At 38.7% G+C, this 22641-nt stretch overlaps 1 protein-coding gene across 3 annotated transcripts in view; it reads left to right on the top strand.

Annotated features, from left to right (window-relative positions):
* Nucleotides 1–22181, top strand: part of lpin2 (lipin 2) — a 35388-nt gene extending 13207 nt beyond the window's left edge. For all 3 annotated transcript variants that reach the window (XM_041802961.1, XM_041802960.1, XM_041802962.1), the window contains exons 7-20: nucleotides 55–391; nucleotides 2811–2910; nucleotides 3093–3280; nucleotides 3671–3764; nucleotides 5421–5490; nucleotides 5579–5671; nucleotides 5781–5863; nucleotides 7830–7977; nucleotides 8576–8724; nucleotides 10565–10651; nucleotides 11167–11319; nucleotides 13914–14028; nucleotides 14804–14907; nucleotides 17773–22181. In XM_041802961.1, coding sequence (XP_041658895.1) covers nucleotides 55–391; nucleotides 2811–2910; nucleotides 3093–3280; nucleotides 3671–3764; nucleotides 5421–5490; nucleotides 5579–5671; nucleotides 5781–5863; nucleotides 7830–7977; nucleotides 8576–8724; nucleotides 10565–10651; nucleotides 11167–11319; nucleotides 13914–14028; nucleotides 14804–14907; nucleotides 17773–17917 — 1866 coding nt within the window. In that variant the 3' untranslated portion in view covers nucleotides 17918–22181. The remainder of the gene's footprint in view (nucleotides 1–54; nucleotides 392–2810; nucleotides 2911–3092; nucleotides 3281–3670; nucleotides 3765–5420; nucleotides 5491–5578; nucleotides 5672–5780; nucleotides 5864–7829; nucleotides 7978–8575; nucleotides 8725–10564; nucleotides 10652–11166; nucleotides 11320–13913; nucleotides 14029–14803; nucleotides 14908–17772) is intronic.
* The last annotated feature ends 460 nt before the right edge of the window (nucleotides 22182–22641 follow it).

Below are 22641 nucleotides of genomic sequence, written 5' to 3'. Positions count from 1 at the left end.
CATATTTTAGTACACTTTCCTCTTTGTCACATTTTCTATGCATCTAATATCCAGGTCCCTAAAAAAGAGAAACCAGAACTTCTCAAAACAGTGACCATCACTCCATCAGAGAGCACCCACTTCCGAGTTATCCTCAGTTCAGAGGCCATGGAAAACGAGACAGAGACTGAAAAAGAAGATGCTGCTTCCTCCTCTGTGTGTACTATTGTCAAGCCCGAGCCCCGCACCCCTGTCACTACTGTAACACCGGAAAGTCTCCTCACACCTGTCAGCATTGTTACCTCTGTGAGTCCTGTAACCCCCGCAGAGCCCCTGGATGTCTTGCCATCCAGTGTGGTGACCTCCACTCCTTCTATCAGCCAACCGAGCGATTCTCCCTCAAAGAAGAAAGGTATGTCCGTCTTGTTTATATGTTTCACACACATGAATACAAATACATGAAATACATGGCACATAGAGAAAACACAAGAGCATGAGCTTTGGTGTAATGGAAGCATACAAATGACTTGCATGGAATAAGTTTCATAAACAGGCAAAAGAGTAAAAAAAAAGTAGCAAAACTACCTAAATATACAGGCAAAATGGATTTTTCACTATTTTAATCCATATTTTTTGCTGTCATGGTCTTTTTAAATGTTTTTGTGCTCATCCAATTAGGAGTGGTTGGTAATACAGTAATACCTATCCTGAGGTACTGGAAAATAGCCATGGTATTGCTTTATTTATTTTGAAATCTTTTTATTGAACTTTTCAGCTTTTATAACAACATGTATCACAACAGAAATCAGTTACAACAAGCACAAATACAAAAATCCAAAATCCACCTACAGGGACATAAAAAAATAAATAGATTTGAAGACAGGGAGAAAAAAAAAAGGTGTGTGGTGGTGGTGGTGGGGGGGTCAGACAGTCTAGGATTTGGAGGCAGAAGTTCAGGGGCCTCAGACCAAATGCCTAATGCTTGGATGCAAAATTTTGTTCAAAGTAAGTGAGGAAAGGCTTCCAAACTTTAAAGCTTCTCAAGCTTGAGATGAGACCTCACACTTTCCACCCATTTCCTGTGCGATCGTGATTTGGTAGATTTCCAGTTAATCAAGACTAAGCGACGAGCAAATAATGACAGAAAGGCCAAGACATTGCATTGTTCACCTGTAAGTGCAAGTCCTCCTGGTACCACTCCAAAGAATGCAATGAATGGGTCTGGATGTATCTCCTTATTACAAACAGTAGAGAATGTTTCAAAGATGGCTGACCAAAGTGAAACCAGTTTTGGGCAACTCTAAAAAGAATGGTAAAGTTTAATTGTAATAAACTGTGTCTAATGCATATTGATGAAGAGTGAATTTTTGAAATGGCAGACTGCCATGTTTCACCTGAAATGTCAGTGCCAAAATCCTCAGCCCACTGTTCCTTAAGGTTCCTTAAGATTACCTGTATAGGCATTAGAGGCATATGGTATTGCTTTAATTACTGTCATGACGATGGGGCTGAGTAATGAGCATGCTTGTATGATATATTCCTTGAGAGTATGTGTCCATTGCCACCCACAGCACCACTGTCTGTGTGTGAAGATGCATTTAAAGTGATAAAAGAACTCCTGTTAATGATGTTCTGCTAATATGGCAAGGAGAAAGGCGCATGACCTGGCGCTTATACCCTCGCGCGCCATGGCACAGCAAGGCTGGCCCCGGGTATGGTCTTCTCAAGTCACTCTGTTAAAGCCAAACTGTTTAATGTGCATCAGTGGCTGTAATGTGATCCAAGACAATGTGAGATTAAGAACACTTTAATTTTTCTTTCTGTGTGTAGATCAGTGATAAGAAATGATATAGTTTATAAATAACCATACATGCAGCAGCAACGCCAGACACAATCAAAACCATCAAAGGTTTTTAAAAACTTTTAAAATTTTCTCATCCCTTTATATGTGAAATGAAGATAAAGTAGATGGAGGTCACCACTGAAGCACAATGCAGAAATTACTCACAATAAAGGCCTAACCTCATCTGTCTTAGCACAGAACATTACTTCGCACTCAGTTTACTTATTAAGTGTAAGAACAATTCTTCAACAATAAATCACTTCCAGCGCTCCTGTAAACCTTGCTTCATTAATGTCTTAATTTTTTTAGACTTGAGGCATTTTGATAGAGGATTTAATGAAACTCAAGTGGAGGCATGTGTTCTGCTAGTGCCCACAAGTACCTGTATAATGTGTTTTTTGAACACCTGGCAGTAATACTGCATACCCTGGTCACATTTGGGGATAGTATGATGGTATTAAAGGGTAAGATGGAAACTGTTTTAGCTCAGTTGGTAGTGCAGGCACCTATAAACAGAATTTTCTGTCCTTGATGCACTGGTCATGGCATCAAATCAGAATTCCAATGCTGTTTGGTGCATTTCCAACTTTCTGTTCCCATATTTCTTGTCTTTCTTCAGCTGTCCTGTCAAAAATAAGGGGTCAAGCAGCAAAAAATAAAATGAAATAATGATTATTATAATGTTAATAAAAAGAAGGGTGAAGATTATTAGCATTGTTTAGTAGTCATAAAATACCGAGAAATTTATTTCTGAAACAACAGTTAAATATGAGTTTTAATTGACTACTTTGAAAGCAAAAATGCCTCAAAAATAGTTTGAGAAAAAGGGTATGCTGGAATGGAAAGAAGACAACATAACAAACTGTTTCTGAAACTGTAGTATTTTATGTAGATGTAGTAAATTGGTGTTTTTAGGGAAGATCTTCATCATCACTTGTTAATATAAAACGTATATTAATCTTGATTATGTTTCTGTTTCTCAAACAAGGTGTCCCCAAACGGAGCCAGCATCAGGGGCCTGAGGACATCTACTTAGACGACCTGAATGTACTTGAACCTGATGTTGCTGCGCGATATTTTCCTAAGAGGTTAGATTATGAAAGAGGAGCCTAATTGCTGTCACTGCCTGGCCTATTTTAGTTAAAAATGGAAGCTTAATGTGCTCTATTTAAATCTTAATATAATGCAAAAATACTCTCCTCTGCAATGGCTCTGCTTTTTTGTTTCACATAAGTATCATGTCATTTTTTTTCTCTATTGTTTTCTGCAGTGAGTCTGAGGCAGCGACTAAACACTGGATGGAATCAGAGATCCGTTCTGGCTCACAGTCTCCTCAGTCGGTTGGCAGCGCAGCAGCTGACAGCGGGACAGAGTGTCTTTCTGATTCAGCAAGTGACCTCCCTGACGTCACTCTTTCTCTGTGTGGAGGCCTCACTGAAAACGCTGAAATATCCAAAGGTACAACAGAATGGCACCCATAAAAAAATGTAGAGCAAAGTGCTTTATGCAAAATTAAACCTGAGCTGGCTGAGACTTATGAAAGATGTTGTGTAACTACAGGGTGTCCTTGCTGATAGCAGTGTTAGAAAGCATAAAACCAGTTATTTAAGGCCTGGTTCTATTTTTTAAAAAAACCTGCTTGGTCTGTTATAGGGTAACATGGCTTGTTCACATTTCTTTTTATGGTCCTGTGTCTTTCTATAAGGGCTGCTCTGTCTTGAGTTTTGACCAAGAGAGAAAAAGTTCCCAGATCATTTCATATGACTTTAAGTGAAATGTTATGGCTCACTACCACTGCCCTGTTCATCTACTGTCTTTAATTAATGCTCCTCTCTCTTGTGTTTGCAGAAAGGTTCATGGAGCATATCATCACTTATCATGAATTTGCTGAGAATCCAGCAATTATAGATAACCCCAACCTGGTTGTAAAGATAGGAAATAGGTAAGTAAGCATTTTATATAAGACTTTTGAAATGGACAGGAGATACAGTGGGTATGGAAAGTATTCAGACCCCCTTAAATTTTTTACTCTTTGTTAATTTGCAGCCATTTGCTTAAATCATTTAAGTTGATTATTTTTCCTCATCAATACACACACAGAACCTCATTCTGACAGAAAACCACAGAATTGTCAACATTTTTGCAAATTTATTAAAGAACAAAAACTGAAATATCACATGGTCACAAGTTATCAAACCCTTTGCTCAGTATTGAGTAGAAGCACCCTTTTGAACTATGATGCAACAACTTTTTCACACGTGGATTTGGGGATCCTCTCCAGTTCTGTCAGGTTGGATGGTGAATGTTGATGGACAGCCATTTTCAGATTTTTCCAGAGATGTTCAATTGGGTTTAAGTCAGGGCTCTGGCTGGGCCATTCAAGAACAGTCACGGAGTTGTCCCTAAGCCAGTCCTTTGTTATTTTAGCTGTGTGTTTAGGGTCATTGTCTTGTTGGAAGGTGAACCTTCAGCCAAGTCTGAGGTCCTGAGCACTCTGGAAAAGATTTTCTTCCAGGATATCTCTATACTTGGCCTCGTTCATCTTTCCTTCAATTGCAACCAGTCATCCTGTCCTTGCAGCTGAAAAACACCCCCACAGCATGATGCTGCCACCACAATGCTTCACTGATGGGATTGTATTGGGCAGGTGATGAGAGGTGCCTGGTTTTCTCCACACAAAGGCTTAGAATTGAGGCCAAAAAGTTCAATCTTGGTCTCATCAGACCAGAGAATCTTATTTCTCATAGTCTTGGAGTCCTTCATGTGTTTTTTGGCAAATTCTATGCAGGCTTTCATATGTCTTGCGCTGAGGAGAGGCTTCCGTCGGGCCACTCTGCCATAAAGCCCCGATTGGTGGAGGGCTGCAGTGGTGGTTGACTTTGTAGAACTTTCTCCCATCTCCCCACTGCATCTCTGAAGCTCAGCCACAGTGATCTTTGGGTTCTTCTTTACCTCTCTCATCAAGGCCCTTCTCCCTCCATTGCTCAGTTTGGCCAGATGGCCAGCTCTAGGAAGAGTTCTGGTCGTCCCAAACTTCTTCCATATAAGGATTATGGAGGCCACTGTGGTCTTAGGAACCTTAAGTGCAGCAGAAATTCTTATGTAACCTTGGCCAGATCTGTGCCTTGCCACAGTTCTGTCTCTGAGCTCTTCTGGCAGTTCCTTCGACCTCATGATTCTCATTTGCTCTGTGAGCTGTAAGGTCTTATATAGACAGGTGTGTGCCTTTCCTAATCAAGTCCAGTCAATTTAATGAAACACAGCTGGGCTCCAGTAAAGGTGAAGAACCTTCTCGAGAATGATCAGAAGAAATGGACAGCACCTGAGTTAAATATACTGGTGTCACAGCAAAAGGTCTGAATACTTATGGCCATGTGATATTTCAGCTTTTCTTTTCTAATAAATTTGTAAAAATGTCTACAATTCTGTGTTTTTCTGTCAAATGGGCTGCTGTGTGTACATTAATGAGGAAAAAATCTACTTAAATGATTATTGCAAATTGCTGCAAATTAACAAAAAGTGAAAAATTAAAGGGGATCTGAATACCCACTGTATATGTCAAGTTTTAATAGTCTCCTACTTTATATCTTTGTTTCAGATATTATAATTGGACACTAGCCGCTCCCTTAATTCTAAGTCTACAAGCATTTCAGAAGAATTTACCAAAGGTAAATGCTTTTTTGTGTTCTGTATGTTTTTCAGTGTTTGGGGATTATTGTTGATTGTGTGTAACTGCTGTTGTGTGATCTCTGCTAGGCAACAGAGGAGGCTTGGGTGAAGGAGAAAATGCCAAAGAAGTCAGGTCGCTGGTGGTTTTGGCGAAAGAGAGCGGATAGTACAATCAAGCAGGTGTGCACATATTTTTAATGTAAAATACACTGCAATCAAAACTCACCTGTATGTATCTTCACAAAGTTCTGTTGTCATCCTGTATGTTTGAATCTGTATCTCCTTTCAGTCGGAGACCAAGCTTGAAACAAAAGAGTCATCTCATCTGGAGGAGGAAGGACCCTCCATATCTCAGGAGAAACTGCCCATGCCGTAAGTCATATCAAGGTTTCACTGATCACACACTAAGGATGAGTAAGTTCAATGACACGAAGAACTCTGGTGGGATGTTGTAAAAATACCCACAGCTCTAGTTACATATTGTTTTATTACTACTCTGTATAATCACATTGTACTGTGATACAATAAAGTCAGCCAGTGTAAATGTTTTGCAGAGCTAAAGGGCAGATCATGAGGACTGCAGTGTTGAGTGAAATGTAACTTAAAGGGTTTAAAGTCTTCAGCAGTTTAGAAGCTACACAACATAATAATATACAAATAAAGTTATTAGCCTCCCCTATAAAAATTTCAGTTTTTAAAAAGTGTTTCCAAGTGATATTAAACAGAGCAAAGAGTTTTACCACAGCTTTGCTAGACATCCTACTTTTATTTTGGAGGCTAACATTATTTTACTTTGCACACAGAAACAAAATGATGTCACACAAAAAAACCTATCAGGGTCTAAATCATTAGCCGGCTTTAGAACTGACATTTTTTGTAGTGCCATAGCACAAACCACTGTTATGCAAGATGTGCTTTAACTTCGAAGTGCTTGAAGCTTTAAAATCAAGTTTAAACTGAAGGTTGTCTTTCAGTTTACCCTCAGTAGAAAACTTCAGTAAGGGGTTGAGCTGTCACAGAGAAAACATCATGGCAAGGACAAAAGAAATCAGTTTAGACTTAAAAGAATTGTTGATGCTCACAAAGCAGGAGAAGGATATATATAAAGTTATCACAACATTTCCATCATAACTGGAGTGAGACGTATCACTGAGAAATTCAAAGAGAGCCACACAGTACAAAACAGGCCTGGCAGAGGGAGGAAGAGGGGATTTCAAAGACTCTGGAGATAAAACAAGTGACAGATGTGTCTACAACACACTAGTGAAGGACTTTGCTAAGTCAGGAACTGTAGCCTTAAAGAAGACCATCACAGAGCGCTGCACAGGAATGGGCTGAGAAGATGCAGACCCAGAAACGCTCCACTTCAGAAGAGACACCTTTGAGCCAGACTAAGGTACGCTAAGGACGACATGGAGAAAGATTATGCATACTTGACGCGTGTCCTTTGGTCAGATGAGACCAAACTAGAGCTCTTTGGACAATAAGACGTTGCTTATGTTTGGAGAAAGGAAGGGAGAGACGATAGCCCAAAGAGCACTGTCCCCTCAGTGAAACACAGTGTATAATGCTGTGGGGATGCTTCATGTGTCTGGAACTAGGAATCTGGTAAAGATGGAAGGAATCATGAAGAAAAAAGGATATGAGAACACTATCAAAAGAAAACCTAAGGGAGTTAGTAGCAAAACTGGGCCTTGGTTGTCACTTTGTCTGTCAACATGACAATGGCTCCTAGTGGCTCCTGGTGAAGAACTACCTCTAAGAGACCAGAGTGAACGTTACTGACTGGCCTGCACAAAGCCCTGACTTGAATTCCCACTGAAAATGTGTGGGGTGACTTAAAGACCAAGGTCCATGCCAGAAGACCATCTAATCTGGCGGAGCCAGAGAGATTGGTCAAAGAAGAATGGGCTAGGATTTCTCAGGAGGTGAGTCTGAGACTTGATAAGAACTACAACAAACGAGTGCAGGCTGTTATCCAGCAAAAAGTAGACACAGTTGACTATAAGCATCAGGGGGGCTAATGATCTTGATCCTGGTAGTTTTTGTTTTTTGTTAAGTTATTTTGTTTCCATGTGCTAAGTAAAATAATGTATGGATCTAAAATAAAACGAGGATGTTTGGACAAGCTGTGTTCAAAAATCCTTGCTCTGTTTTACAACACTTGTGAAATACTTTTGAAAAATTAAATGTTCATGGGGGAGTTCATAATTTCATCCTCATCTGTATGAACAAAAATATCAACGCTCCAAACATACATGCCTTTGCAGCCATCATGTATTGGTTGTTTCACTGTATATGGGAACAGAGAATGATTGTTTTTTTGTTTTGCCTGTAGGCCTAAAGCAGGAGACACATCCAGTGATGAAGAGGGCAAGGAGGTGAGCGCTGCTTCCTGTCAGGACAGACTGCAGCCTGTGGATGGTCAGCACCACCCGAGCCCACACACTTACAGGAAGTCACTACGCCTCTCTTCTGATCAGATAGTAAGTTATTCCTACACAAATTCTATCCTTCCTCAAAATCTACTTCTTAGTGATTATCCCATTGCACTGCCTTGTGGTATTTATAGTATTAGAAGGGTTCGTGTATGGTGCTGGTTTAGCTCAGCTGATAGAGAAGGTGCCCATGTATCGAGGCTGCAGTCCTCAACTCATTTGTAAGATTGATTCCCAGTTCCTGCACTATTTGTTGTAAGTCTTTCCCCATATTCTCTTCTTCCGTTTTTGTCAAGTAGAGGCAAAAAGCCAAAAGATTACCTTGAAAAATAGAATTGGGCTTGTACATGTCATTTTAATGTTTTAATATATGATTGCTATGGTCTCTGAGTAAAGAGTACAGTCATAGCTGTTCCTCATGGGCTTATCTTGCAGTGTATTGCTCCCTCTGCTGGCAGGATATGACCTGCATAGTTGATGCTCCTCTTATAGTCAGTAGGGGGCTCTAAAGACCTGCACACGATCCTCATACTTTGGGAAAAAGAAATCCTACTGGAGTGTAATCCCTGTGCTGTGGGAACAGATGTGTTGTAAATGAAATAGACGCTGACTTCAGATGCCCTCACTGTCTCCTTTCTGTTTACAGGCCAGTCTGAAACTGAAGGAGGGACCCAATGATGTGACGTTCAGCATCACCACTCAATACCAGGGAACATGCCGCTGTGAGGGCACCATCTACCTGTGGAATTGGGACGATAAAGTCATCATCTCTGATATTGACGGCACCATTACCAAGTATGAAAATTCAGGCATGCATGAGAACTGTTTCCAGGCACCTCTGAGCAGAGAATTCATGCTCAACTTATGTGTTAGATGCTTGGATTTATTTGGGCTTTTAACTTTTTTGGCAACTCTGAAAAGTTTAGTGAGTTGTTGTGCCAGGATTGTAGGATTCAACACTTTCCGGGGCTCATTTGCTTGCTTCTAGTGTATAATGCTCATATGAATACCCTTAGGTATAGAAAAATTACACTTTTACTCTAGTTTATTTCTGTATTTCAAAGATGTACGTATGTATTATCACAACAAAGCCAATAGATATATAAAAGGCAAAAATAACAACACACTGACACAAGTTAACATGGAATTAAACCATTATAGTATTCAGATATAACAAATACAGTGTTTCCAGATGCAAGAAACACCTTGGTCTCTTTGCACAGGCTGAGATAAAACTGTCATGATTCCATTTTTAGACTCAGGTAACTGAGTCATAAATTTGAGCATTGAATTTTTAAATACAGCATCAAAACTTGACCCATTTTGAATAACAATAATCTTTCAGACATCTAGATAAGGACATAATAGTTCAAATAATACAAAAGCATCAGTGTGATAAGGTAGTGTAAGACCTGTAGTAGTGGTGTAAAGATAATCCGATATGGATCGGTTAACCGATCTTGACGTCAGCAGTCTAAGTGCATCGGTCCATGGAGCCCTGGATTGGTTAAAATGCCGCACAAACTGGTCTTTGTACTTGTTTTAACGGTAGAGATCAGGTAATTGATTTTTTCTTAAACATAATTTCAGAATGTTAACACAGGAGGCCTGGCGTTTATTCTGTTTTATAAATAAGATCAAATAAACTTAGATTAATATGAAATTATCTTGTTCTTCCCTTTTTTGCTCATTTTTGTTAAATCAAACAGTTATTTTGATTCTATAATCAGATTGTACCGGATCGAATTGGACCGAATCGTTCTCTATTTTAATGAATGGTCAGTGAATCGAATCGTAGTCTGTGAGTCAAGACTCGAATCGAATCATATTGAAAAGGAGAGACTCACACCCCTAACCTGTAGGCATTCATTCTGTTAGAAAGTCCTTTGGTGTCACTAAGAAGGCCTTTAGTCATCAGAAGATGTTTGATTAGTTGGATCTTTTAAACTCAAATGAAAGATAGAAAGGAAGTTAAATGAGTTTTTACAGATTACTTCTTTGCCTTTCAACTTAAACAGTTTTCTTTGAGACATTATTGCATTGGACAATCTCAAGTCCCTCTAGAGTATCAGATATTAATTCTATAATCCAGTTTGATTCATTTTAAGCTTTTTAATTAGCTGTGACTTAGCTTCATCTCTTCTGACGCAAACCTAATGCCATGCAGTCTTCCTGACGCCCACTCATAGGTTCATAGGTGCTCAACATCAAACAGGCTCAGAGTGACTGCAGCTTATTATCTGCGTGACCTGTAGGCCAACCTGTGGCTTTCTTTGAGAAGCAGTGTAAAGAGCACACAGACTGTAATGAGGCCATTTACATTTCTGTCTGAAAGTACATGCAGCTATTGGCTTGGGTTGAGACGGTGCCTCCCCTAAGGGCCACTGATCCTCATTAGTGGAGAACAGTCCATAATGTTGTCTTTTTATGATGAAATGGTAAAGCAGTTATGGTGTTTTATGTGGTCTTTTTTATCTGCCTGAACTATTGATCTACTTTATTTACTTTCACACGTTTTCTCTGACTATAACTCTACATCTGCTCTGTTTGTAGGGTCTGCACCGTAGTGATGTCCCTAACAGATGTCTCTGTCTTCATGTCGCTAATGTTTGTGTGTGTTTGTGCAATGTTTCAGGTCAGATGTGTTTGGACAAATCCTGCCTCAGTTAGGAAAGGACTGGACCCACCAGGGCATTGCCAAGCTCTATCACTCGGTAGCTGAGTAAGTGCACAACAACACTGATTAATCACAGAGGAAGGATGAATGGCCAGTCAGTGGTTAGTACTGTCTGGTTTGATTCCCAACCGTCTCCCTGTGGAGTTGATATTTCCTCCTGGTGTTTGCGTGGGGTGCTCTTAGGTGGATGACTCAGGAAGTTTAATCAAGACTGAATTGTTGTAGAAACTAAAAACACTGCTGAACCCCATGTTGGTGTTCGGCCACTTTTCTTAATGTTATTTCTTAAGTGAGTTTGAAAACTTAAATATTACTCCCACTGCCTTAGTCATACAGAGAATAGATAGTTTAATACACAAGGGAGGAAATAGGGACCATTAGTAGTAGTAAAAATACATGCAATATTTTCTATGCCAACTTTTCAGCTTGTGACCCCTGCACATTATAAAAGCAACCAATACAAATGTTCCAATTGAAATACTATTCTTGGTAGCTGCTAATGATGGTCTTGATATTCATCTGCATTAACTGTTAATGAGCACTGCTCTCCATATTTGCAGGAATGGCTACAAGTTCCTGTACTGCTCAGCGCGTGCTATTGGCATGGCAGACATGACAAGAGGTTACCTGCAGTGGGTCAACGATGGAGGCACCATTCTACCCAGGGGACCTCTCATGCTGTCTCCCAGCAGCCTTTTCTCTGCCTTCCACAGGTACAAAACTTCACAATATCTGTTAATTTCAGTGCCACAAAGCCAACAACTTTTTCTCTTAACTCATTTAGACAAGCGTTAACTATGACATAAAAAGAGGGGTTGACTGCCATTTTTCCATGAAACCAGTCTAAGGATAGCTAAAATAGATAATTGGTGATAAAAATCTGATAAAAAGTATGTTTAATTTTCATTTAGGAGCCTTAAATGTTAGTGTCTAACTGTTGGAAATTCAAAATCAATTATATTTCTCCACTGTGCACATAAGGTTTGTCAGAATATATTTCAAATTAACTTAAGTATTGATAGTGCATAGATATTAGTGTTTTACATTTGTATTAACTTCACAATTTAGCTGATCAAATTAGTAAAAAGTAAATGCCTGACTAAATGTAATAACAAAAATGGAAGGACTTTTTGTTGACTAAAACTGGATTAAACTTTAGGGGTTAAAAATGACTGAGACTGAAATAAATAAACATTTTGATCTTCAGTCTAAGTCTAGATTTAAAATAACTGCTAGATTCAAGTGTGATTTAGACCCAATGCATGGTTCTGTGTATACATTTAAGACAAAATAAGACTCAATGAGACCTGATGCAATGTTAGCTTGTTTTGTTTTTTCTTATTGTTTTCTTCTTTATTTGAGATTTTTTGGGGGGCATTTTTCCATCATTTGATGGACAGCTGAAGAGAGACAGGAAATTTAGGGAGAGGGGGCAGGGGAAAGACATGCATCAAACATGCGCCAAGACCAGGAATACATCGAGGACTATAGCCTCTGCCTTCTCTACCATCTATGTGGTACCTGGATCATATAATTTTTAAGATACATGACCGATAAGGAACCTTAGAGGTTACTGTGTGGCTGCAGGCTCGTTCTCCAAGGTTTTTGAATGATGCACATGGTTGAAGAGAAGGAAGATCTTGCTCGATTTGATTTGATGGATCATTTAAAACAATGTGAACTTAGGGACAAAGGCAGACATTATCATTTAAAGGCAAGGGTTTAAGCTTTCAAATCATTTCATGTATCTATCTGCTATCAAGGCTGCAAAATAAAATGTAGTAAATGATTAAATTCTGTGCAGTTTTTCAAAAACCCCTCAGGATTTTGGAGGTTATTTTTAAACGATACTTCAGCTTTAGGATGGTGTTTTCGGTGCCCTTAGGTCTAAATGGGTTAGAGTAATCACAAGAATATTCCACATTTGTCTGTTTCTAAACTCATGATTCTTTTGGCCCGCAAACTTAATCCCATATTAAATATACAAAAGTTTCTACAGTCAAAATCCTCCAAAATTCCCTATCTGTATCATTATCCTTTCATATCGTGAGACTGGAAAGATTGCAGGAAACTCAGACTCATGATTTCTAACTAAATATTGATTTTTTTGTTTGCCATTAGCTCCTAGAACATGTTCAGCGTTTTCTTGCTGTCTCTTGGTGGCATTATTATTTCATGACTTTTGAACACATGAATAGTTTCTTTAAAGATAGAGGAAGCCTTAAAGCCTTAACTTTGATGTTATTTTTGTCTAGGTAGACCTTGTACAATTTTGAGAATCTTTCTTTTAATATATTTTTAAAATCGACTCCAAGCATTATTTAATGGGCGATTTTGTTTGTACAGGTTTGCTATTGATTGTGGAAAAGTGAGGTATTTCAGTTCACAGTATCTGGAAAAGGGTGTGACAAATCCATTGTTTTGAATTTGTAGAGTTGATGACGGTTTAAAGTGTCAAGTTTTTAAAATCACAGTAAGACATATCTTGACAGCTTTAGTTTTAAAAGGCACACATTTCAGTGGCTTTTTCTTTCAACCCCTTTTCTTCTGAGTTTTATAAGGTAGACAAAGAAAGGGAGATAAAGACTTTCTTATGCTTCATTTGGTCAATGTTAATTCTCTGCATGTTATGTTGTCAAAGCCTCTGTCTTTGTACCAGTGCTCCACTAAAGACCAGCTCTAAGAAGTAAACAGTTTATTGCAGTTTATGGTGGGAAATTGCTCCACTGTATTACTAACTTCTGTATACATTGTGTTTTTGTCATGGATTTAATGCTACCTTTTTCTTCTACATCATTTTTGTGGCATGTGGATCAATCAACTGTCATTTTTTTCATAATTACAACACCTTGATATCATTTTTACCACCAAAGTTTCATCATGTGTTTTCACCAAACTAATTTAAAAAGTACCAGACTTTGGCAAAAGAGAGCTTTATCTGAAATCCCTCTGTATCTTACTGCAGAACGTTTTATGAAGAAAGTTAAATATGATAAAATATGTGCAACAGTTTTACTATAAACTGCGTAAAACACAGGCCTATCATACCTTAACTATAAAGATATTAACTTGTTCCCACCAGGAAAGCAACTTGCAGAAAGAGATTTTGCCTGAAAGGACTTATGTAGCTCCAGTCAGAGACATTTATCTACTGTGTTAGAAAAAGCAAAGCCTAATTAAAAGGGAGAAGAAAGTAGCTTGGCGGAAAGTAAACATGTATTCAGTAGAGTTAACTCTAATCAGACCTGACCCATGGTAAGGACATGCATATGTTTGTCGCACTAATCAAACTGTCTGTTTGCTTCAGGGAGGTCATCGAGAAGAAACCAGAGATCTTCAAGATTGAATGCCTTACAGATATCAAGAACCTGTTCCAGCATAACAAACAGCCATTCTACGCCGCCTTTGGGAATAGGACTAATGTGAGTTAATGGACGTTTAAAGATGTCAGACTCACGGACATTAAAGCTCTCACTGTTACATGTCAGTAAGCCGTGTTTTTCCACAAGTTGATGCAGTCATGATGTATTGCTAGATCAACATGACAGTTTGGCTATCAATTAGCAGACACAAACATATGAAATCAGTGCTTAGGCTGAACCTGAGCTGAGGTCACTGGCTGGGGAGTATGGTCCCATGTGACATCGTCTGTGCAAGGGAGCTCAAACCAGGCACAGCGTCTCGTCTTCAGCTGCATAAACACTAACACACAGATGAAGCGCTGGGCCAGCCATCAAACCTCTGTCAGTCTGTCTGACTGTGATGCTCGCTAAAGTAAAGAAAACAAAAAATAACACACACAAGCTCACAGTGCGGAGCTTGCCCACCAAAACAGTCACATCTAGAATTATTGCTATTACGTGCATTAGGATGACACAGACAGGAAATCTGTGGTGGTTAATGTCATTAACATGCTTATGTCAGTTGGTACCAAATGTTTGAGAGCTCTCTAAAACTGCTGTCTGGTGGCCTTCTAAGGTGGGGTTCTACCTTTTTCAGCTTGTAAATCAAATTTATTTCACATACTTAGATCACTGGTTAAAAGTTAACCTAACCTAACCTAACCTAACCTAACTAAAGGTTAAGATGTGCCTGTCAGTGCTAACATCGGGGAAACATGCTCAAATGTGGTGATGTAAAGATAATTTTTTCTTTGTCATTATCAATGTTAGCATGAGGTATGTTGTCTCCCTGCAGGATGTGTTTGCCTACAAAGAGGTGGGAGTTCCAGTGTGTCGGATCTTCACTGTAAACCCAAAAGGAGAGCTGATCCAGGAGCAGACCAAGGGCAATAAATCTTCGTGAGTACATTTACTGCTCTGGCAGTGTCACAGAAAAGATTGTAAAACAAAAATCAAATACAACAGGCACAACCAACATGCTCTTCCTTCAAGTCTGAGGAAGAGCATGTTAGTGAGAGAATGGGCCTTCCTCAGTTGTGATTAATGAATGGTATCATGCATATTTGCTTCTTTTGAATACTTTTTGACCCATAATGCATCTTTTCTTCTCTGTTTGCCACTCTTTTTTTACCACTTTTCACAACTTTTTCTGACCCATTTTGCAACATTTTGCCACTTTGCTATGAAATAATCATGGAACACTACGAGACGGAGATGTTTTAAAGCTAAATGCAAAGCCGGAACTACACTCCAGACATGGCTGCTGCACTGTGTCACTCCACCCAGTGGTTTACTCAAGAAATAGTTCAAGAGTATTTGCTTCATGCGTCGTAATGTAACATAATTATACGTTATTATTTCATAGCGTGGTGAATGTGCAGGTCACAACTTGTCCACGAGTGCATTTTGGAGTTGTTGGATTGTGTATTTGATGAGTTTGATGAGGGAAAGCCAGAATACCGTCTGCTTACATTGAGTTGGCACAGCAGATCCGAACTCGGCAGCAGCCGATCTAAGAACAGCTTGCACCGACAACTGAAGGTAACGAACCTATTACTAAGACTATAGGGATTATGGCAATGGATGAATTTGCCAAAATGTTGAAGTATCCCTTTAACCTTTTTTTGTTACTTTATGCTTAGTTTTGCCACTGTTTAACCCTTTTACTCTACCTTGTATGGCCCTTTTGCAAAATTTTTGCCACTCTGAATCCATTTTCGATACTTTATGCCCCCCCCCTTTGCCACTTTCAACATATTTTTTGCCACTCTTTAACCCCATTCCAAGTTTTTGCCATTTCTAACCCATTTAGGCCACTTTTAACCCATTTTTGCATTTATTTTTTTTCCCTTAAAGTTGTCTCAGTTCCTTCTACTTTATTGTCTGGCCTCTTGACGTTTGTGCACATCATGGCTTGGCTATGAAGTCTGTCGTTACTTTCTCAGTAGTTTAGTCAGTTTGCCCATCCACATCGTTATCATTACCATAAAAGGTAGTTCTGAATTTTGAAAAAGGCTGTTTTGTACTACAGCATAAATGGATAGAATGTGTTATCACAGATTAACTTTGAAATGGACCATGACTTTGCTGACCTCCTCATGGGCCCCCCATTTGCTGGGCCATAGAAAGCTCTCTCCTTTCCCCCTCTTATGGGCAGCCTTGATGTGTAGAACCAACCACCATTTGATGCTGAAAATGGTATAAATGCATGATAGACCACACTTTTAGAACTAAGTGTGCCAGATTGAATGAATGGTGAGAGGAAGAAACACTAACACTAACAAAAGAGTAATTCGTCCTCCATTACCTTGCCTTGCTCCATTACCTACCGTGCTTCAAATGGACACAAGAATCTGTTCTGCTGTGAACTGTACTGACCTATGCGATCTATGACATTTCCCAGCAACATAGATGTGTGTTTCCATTAGTGGAAGCGGTGTGACGTCAGTACTGTAGCTCTTCCAGACAATCCCTACTGTGGACTCTGGCTTTAAATGTGTAACTTGTCATTGGGGTTTTCTGGCCTCATCTTTTTATAATACGAGGAGGTTAAGACAGGTTGTCCATTTTAACATACAGTCTGTGGTTCTTTCCAACCTTTTCCTTTAATCTTGTTCCAGCAGCAGGTCTGCCCAGCTTAAAATCAACTCAGTCAGTATGTCACTGACCAGGACCAAAACTACAACAACAAAAAACTTTCATTTCACTGTAGAATTTATTGTAGCTCTTGAGCAGTGATACTTAACAGGGATTTTTTTAAAGGTGGGGACCATTGCAAGTCACATCAGTTTGTTTCCCACACTTGTACTGTAGGCTTTTAACATCAACTTTAATTGTCAATCTTTATTTTTTTGTCTGTATATTTCCATTGGATGTGCCGGAGAAGGACAGATATCACTAATTCTTGAGAAAAGAGACAAAACATGTTCTAAACTTGACTCTTGTTTTACTTCATTAATTTGAAGTGAACATATGTAATGGTTAAAGTCTCAACTACCAGTTGTGTGAAGGAGGAGATTTTAATTTAGATTTTTTTCCCCAAAATATGATTTTATTGCTGATCATCTTGATTATTGTCAACTCTATCAGACACAATATAGTGTATTTAATTTTTATTTCACTGATTCAAGATGAAGGTCAAGTTTTCAGTTATCTACAACTGGTATTCAGTAACAATATTTAGCAATAAAATGCATTGTTTTGTTTCTTCTTTTTTCACCTTTTTGAAATATCTCATTTTAGTTTTATATGATTACCTAACTTTATCTTTAATATTAACCATGTTAAAATAACATCATCTGAGCTGATGGAGTCGATGAACTTCTGATGGAGTTAACGAACATCTGATGGAGTTGACAATGGGGATAAAAAAATAAAGGCTTAAACTAGCTCTTTAGCCCAAGTAACTGCATTAATTGACTATAAATAAGGGAAATATTTTTTATTTAGTACCCCCCTCCCCACCATCAGGTTTGGATTGTTTTTTCCAACAATATGGCTCCTGCGTTGATGAGGGTTGAGTAACACTGCTCTAGAGTCTCATGTTTCCTAAGGAACTGGAGGACTAACCAGAGCTAAATGAAAGTAATTATTGGATAGTTTGTAAGATTTTTCTGTGTTGTCTAAAGCCTGTTTTGTCTAAAATACTTTCATTTTATTTCTAGATCTTCATCGGTCTTCTTATCACACGACTGCCATAGCTGCTTGAATTTCTGCCATCATCTATCACCACTTTTGCCTTTAACCTTGTCTTTTTGTCCACAGTTACGGCAGGCTAAGTGAGCTGGTGGAGCATGTGTTCCCTCTGTTGAGTAAGGAGCAGAACGAGGCCTTTGTCATGCCAGAGTACAGCTCGTTCTGTTACTGGAGACAACCCATACCAGTCATCGACCCTGACGAGCTCCTCTGATCCAGCTCATATGGATACCCAGGTATTCATATCTCCACCACTGGACTGTGCACTTGAATGCATCTTTAGGAAATACACAGACTTTCCTATGTAGTTCTCAGATACGCACATAAACAATAATGTACATTGAGTTCAACACAGTAACAGGGTAATGACCAGAATCACAAACAGCCTCTAAACTGTAATGATTCATTAGAGATGAGTGGAACCGTAAATCCTGGTGAATAATCCCTGAAATTTTTCATCCTTGGACAACCTAAATAATCACCTTTCCTCATGCCGGTGAAGACGTCCAAACCCAGTGAGCGCTCTTAAGTCCCCTTCACAGAACAGGGATTAAGATCCTAGACTCCACTTTTTATTTCTGTACCTTCTAGCAAACAGGATGGTCTGTATTTGTCATTAGGGACACGACTGAAGCCCCAAGCACTAGAGACTGAGCCGGGCTGCTGGAGGAAGAGACTTTGTTTTCTTGAATTAAGTTTTCAAATCTTCCTGATGCCCTCAAGATTAAAAACTAAAAATAAATTGATTAAAAGAGGATACACTGACCATAATTTATGTTTCAGCAATATTTAGCAGTGGCTGCAGTGTTTGCCTTGATGCAGGTATCTATGGTTAACTTGGAGGGTTTTTTCTGTTCTCAAACATAAAGTAAAAGTCGTTATATCGGCTGGTAAAAAATCTACACCTCTACCTGCAGTGAAGCCTTCAGAAATGCCTTCAGCACCTACGTAAACAGGCTGCAGAGAAGGTGGAAATTCTGCTGAAGGTGGTCAGTTTTGCTCTTTATGACTGCGGTTGTTACTTCGCTGTTGGCAGAACAGATTTCAGATCATCCCTCTTTCCCTCAGAGAGCTCTTTACGTCCGTACTGAATGAGTCATGTTCAGTATTGTTAATATTCAAGGTTGTTCCAGGGGTAAACTTTTGCCAACAAGTATGTGAAGATCCACTCTTGGATGTGACTTAAAAACAAAAAGAAGCAGCTTCTTGGTATATTGTCTTGCTGTTGATTTAATATGTTTGTTCTGTTATTCAAGCTCTGGCGAATCAAGTGTGTTTTGTTAACAATGTAGTCATTATTTATGATAATTGATATGTTTAAGTTATTGATTTCTATCGTGATGCCTTTGCTTGTCTGAAAAAAAATAACTAATTTATCACCAATGCAATGTTGAAATACTTAAACTTGGTATTTTGTGTGGGTGGACACAGCTTACCATGCACTTAACAGTAACTTGTAGGCCTTGTAAGATCCTTTCTTTTCAAATCTTGTATCCAGTTTTCACACCGTTCTGTATTCATTTGTTTTGCAGTGAAACTTTCAACATGTAAGGTACCCTCACATTCCTTAGAAACCTCAGAATCTGCAGCTTTAGTATTAGAATGTGTGTAAATGTAAATTATAAGTTTGAAGAGTACAAACAAGCAGATGTGAAGAGAGAGAGCAAAATGAAGGATTTGGGCTTGCAAGGACATCTATAAGATGACTTAAGGGTGACGTAATGGTGTGTTTATGCGTGTGTGCGTGCATACCTAATCACTGAGTGCTGCTGTTGTGGGGTGACAGAATCACTCACCCTTTGCTTACGTTCCCTCAGTGGCTTTATCGAGACTTTTTCCAACGCACTTTTGTCTACGCTGCACTCAGACACAGCTCAGAGCACCTCTCACCCACATGCACTTCACCGAAGGTCTTCGTAGATTATAGACCCGAGTATGCAATTAAAGCAGGACGGAGAGTTCTAGATTTACCTCTTGTTGCCTGAGTGACACCTTGGAGAGAAATACTTTGAATTGAAGTAATTATTGAAAGGGGATTTGTGTTTGTAAATGATGTTTGTATTGGGTGCTAAAGCTAACCCTTAGCTTCTTTGTGTGTTTGTGTGTGAGAGAAGATAAAAGACTGATCCCGTTTCTCCGCTGTCCGGAGGAAGAGCCAAAAAGGTTTTGTTTGGGGATAAACAGGAAATACTTGACTGTATACAGGAAGCTTTTTGAAGCACTTCAGTGGCATTATGTGTATGTGTAATAGGAAGAGAGACACTGTGGGCAGATGCGCCACTCCACTTACATGGATCATATCTCCTGCACACGAGTAACAGCAGCATGCTAACAATCTGTGCTAGTGAGGATTAAAAAGTAAGACTAGACTTACAAAAAGCACAATTTACAACAGTGGCTAGTTCCAGATGAGTCTCTGTGAATCGTCATTTTTTTCACTCTGTAGCTGCGACGTTTCCATGATTCTGCTTTGATGGGTTTGCTTGTTCATTATGAAGGGTGGAGGTAACAAAAATTAAATTATAAAAGTGGGGTGATTAAAAACATGTGAACTAAATAATGAAGTAATAAATTCTGAATTGATTTGATTAATTTGAGGTTGATGTCATGAAGAAAATTGGTGCAATTTGATTAGAATAGTGGCAGATATCTTTTTGATGGATTTCCATTCATCATTTATTATTAACAACACAAGCATTTTCAATTCAAATAGCTATGAAACACAAAAGTATAAGGAAAGAAAGTCTGTTATCTCCCAGACTTAAAGGGTGGGTCTGGGCCCATCAGGCCCACCTGCAACACTATGGCTGGTTTTTAGAGAAGGGTCTGGCTGCAGACCATACGCTTCTGACGGCCACTTGCACAAACCAGTCATCTGAGATTCTGTATATCTCAGACAGCAGGTGCCGTAATTTACCGGTACAACTTATTTCCAGTTTTAGATGTATTTTTGTTTTGATTCACCTTTATTCATAGACAAAGTCTGGCAGTGACGTTCATGAAATAACCACATTACATACTAAGAGACATTTCATAAATAAACCAGAGAAAAAGGTCAGAGGTCTAATCCAGAATTAAATTACGCATAGACCTGTTTAGAAGTAATTACATGGCTGTTGGCACACTTAATATTATTTAGCATTAGCTAAAACTAACATAGCTACACTAGCTATGTAATGCATGTTACTACATAAACCAATGTAGCTATGTTAGCTTTAGCAGTGTGAGCCTTAGCATTAGCTTAGCTTTAGCTACATATGCCACGTAGTTCCATTATCTGTAGCTTAGTTAGCTTCAGCAATATGAGCTTTAGCAGACTGAAGCTAACTTAGCTACGCAGATGAGGTAAATATGTAGCTTATATAGCTGCTTTGTGTGCTCAGCATTAGCTCCATTAGCTGCTTTAGCTCTGTTATCTATGCAGCTTGCACAGTTAATGGAGCAATGCAAGCTACGGTTTTTATGAAGGACAAGCTTTTTTTCCTGGGAGCAGACGGCTAACTCTGCTTTATTAAACGTTTTGTAGCTAGGTTTTGCAGGTCATACTATGAACTTTTTAACTTTTGGTATCCAATCCTTACCTTAGCCCTTACCCTGTCCCTAAATGGAAGTTTAAACCAATTTTATTTTTGAACTTTTAGATTCTATTTCCATTGCCTATTCAAATGCTTTTTGACACTCAATAATTTAAATCACACACTTGTTCATCACCTTATTTTTATCATCACTTGATGTGACTTTAACTCTTGAGGCTTCTTTCCTTGAACTATAAATGGAAATGATTTTGCTGTTAATGATAAATGATGAATGAAAATCAGTTATTCAGTTTGCCACTATTTTCATCAAATTAACCTCAAATTAATCAAATCAACTCATATTTTATCACTTCATTTTCAAATTCAAAGGCGTTTTTATCACTTGATTATACAGTTCACAAGTTTTTTATCACCTCTACTTTTATCATTTAATTTGTGCATCTTTCACCCGTCCTAGTTGTCTATAAAGTTTAGTGAATAGATATATCTTCTGATTTAGCAAAAATGAATTCTTTTCTTTCTATGAAAGTAAAAGCATCTTGTGTGGAAGACTCACACTTCATCCTCTATGATCCCGGGATACGTGGTATATAATATTGTTTGTGTTCTCACTCAACCGCTGTGGAAAATGATCCAGTGTAAATGCTGATCATCACATTCTTCTGTTTTCGATGCCTTTTTGTTTTATTCTTTCTTAAACAGTGTATGATCTCTTGTGGAACTCTGTGTGTTTCTTTCTGTTTGGAGGTAATGCTTGCTATCTGATTGTGTCCGACCAACAGAAAAACCTATGTGTATACTGTGTTTGATTTGTATAGAAATGTGGTTCAAAGTATGTTTAAAGAACAAAAACACATTGTAAGAAGAAAAAATAGTGGCCTAATGAAGCTAACAAAGCGTGGCTTGTGGTCATATTTGTATTAAATAAAGTTTCTAACTGAACATGTCTGTGTGTTTTTCTTGTCTGTGATCGGAGTCAAAAAGTTCAACAGTAAACACAGGCCAGAGGACTGACTTTTACCCTGCTGCCGTTTTTTCAAAAGCGACAATGCATAAAGGAGGTTATTTCAGTTTAAATCCAAAATCAAGTTTGTTTTATCGGATAACACAAACATTAAATATTTATAAAAGCTCTAACTCCCTGAGACTGAACAGAAATCAGTCTTTTTCTTTTTTTTCAAGGCTGAAAACCTCCTGCTGCTTCTTACAGAGTACTGTTGGAATATTTTCTCAGTCTCAGGAGTGAGGAGAGGGGAAATTTATTTTTCATCCACACCCACTTTACGTAATGACCCTAGTGGGACTTTGCCTTCTAACCTTGCCTCTTCTATGACCATTTTCTAAAGCCAGCCAAGTTTGTTACATTAATAAAAGCTTGTTGTGTTGCTAAATATCATGTTTT

The sequence above is a fragment of the Cheilinus undulatus genome, linkage group 13 (assembly GCF_018320785.1).
Source record: "Cheilinus undulatus linkage group 13, ASM1832078v1, whole genome shotgun sequence".
NCBI lineage: Eukaryota > Metazoa > Chordata > Actinopteri > Labriformes > Labridae > Cheilinus > Cheilinus undulatus.
The sequence above is the reverse complement of the archived record's forward strand: the minus strand, read 5'-3'. Positions and strand labels throughout refer to the sequence as shown.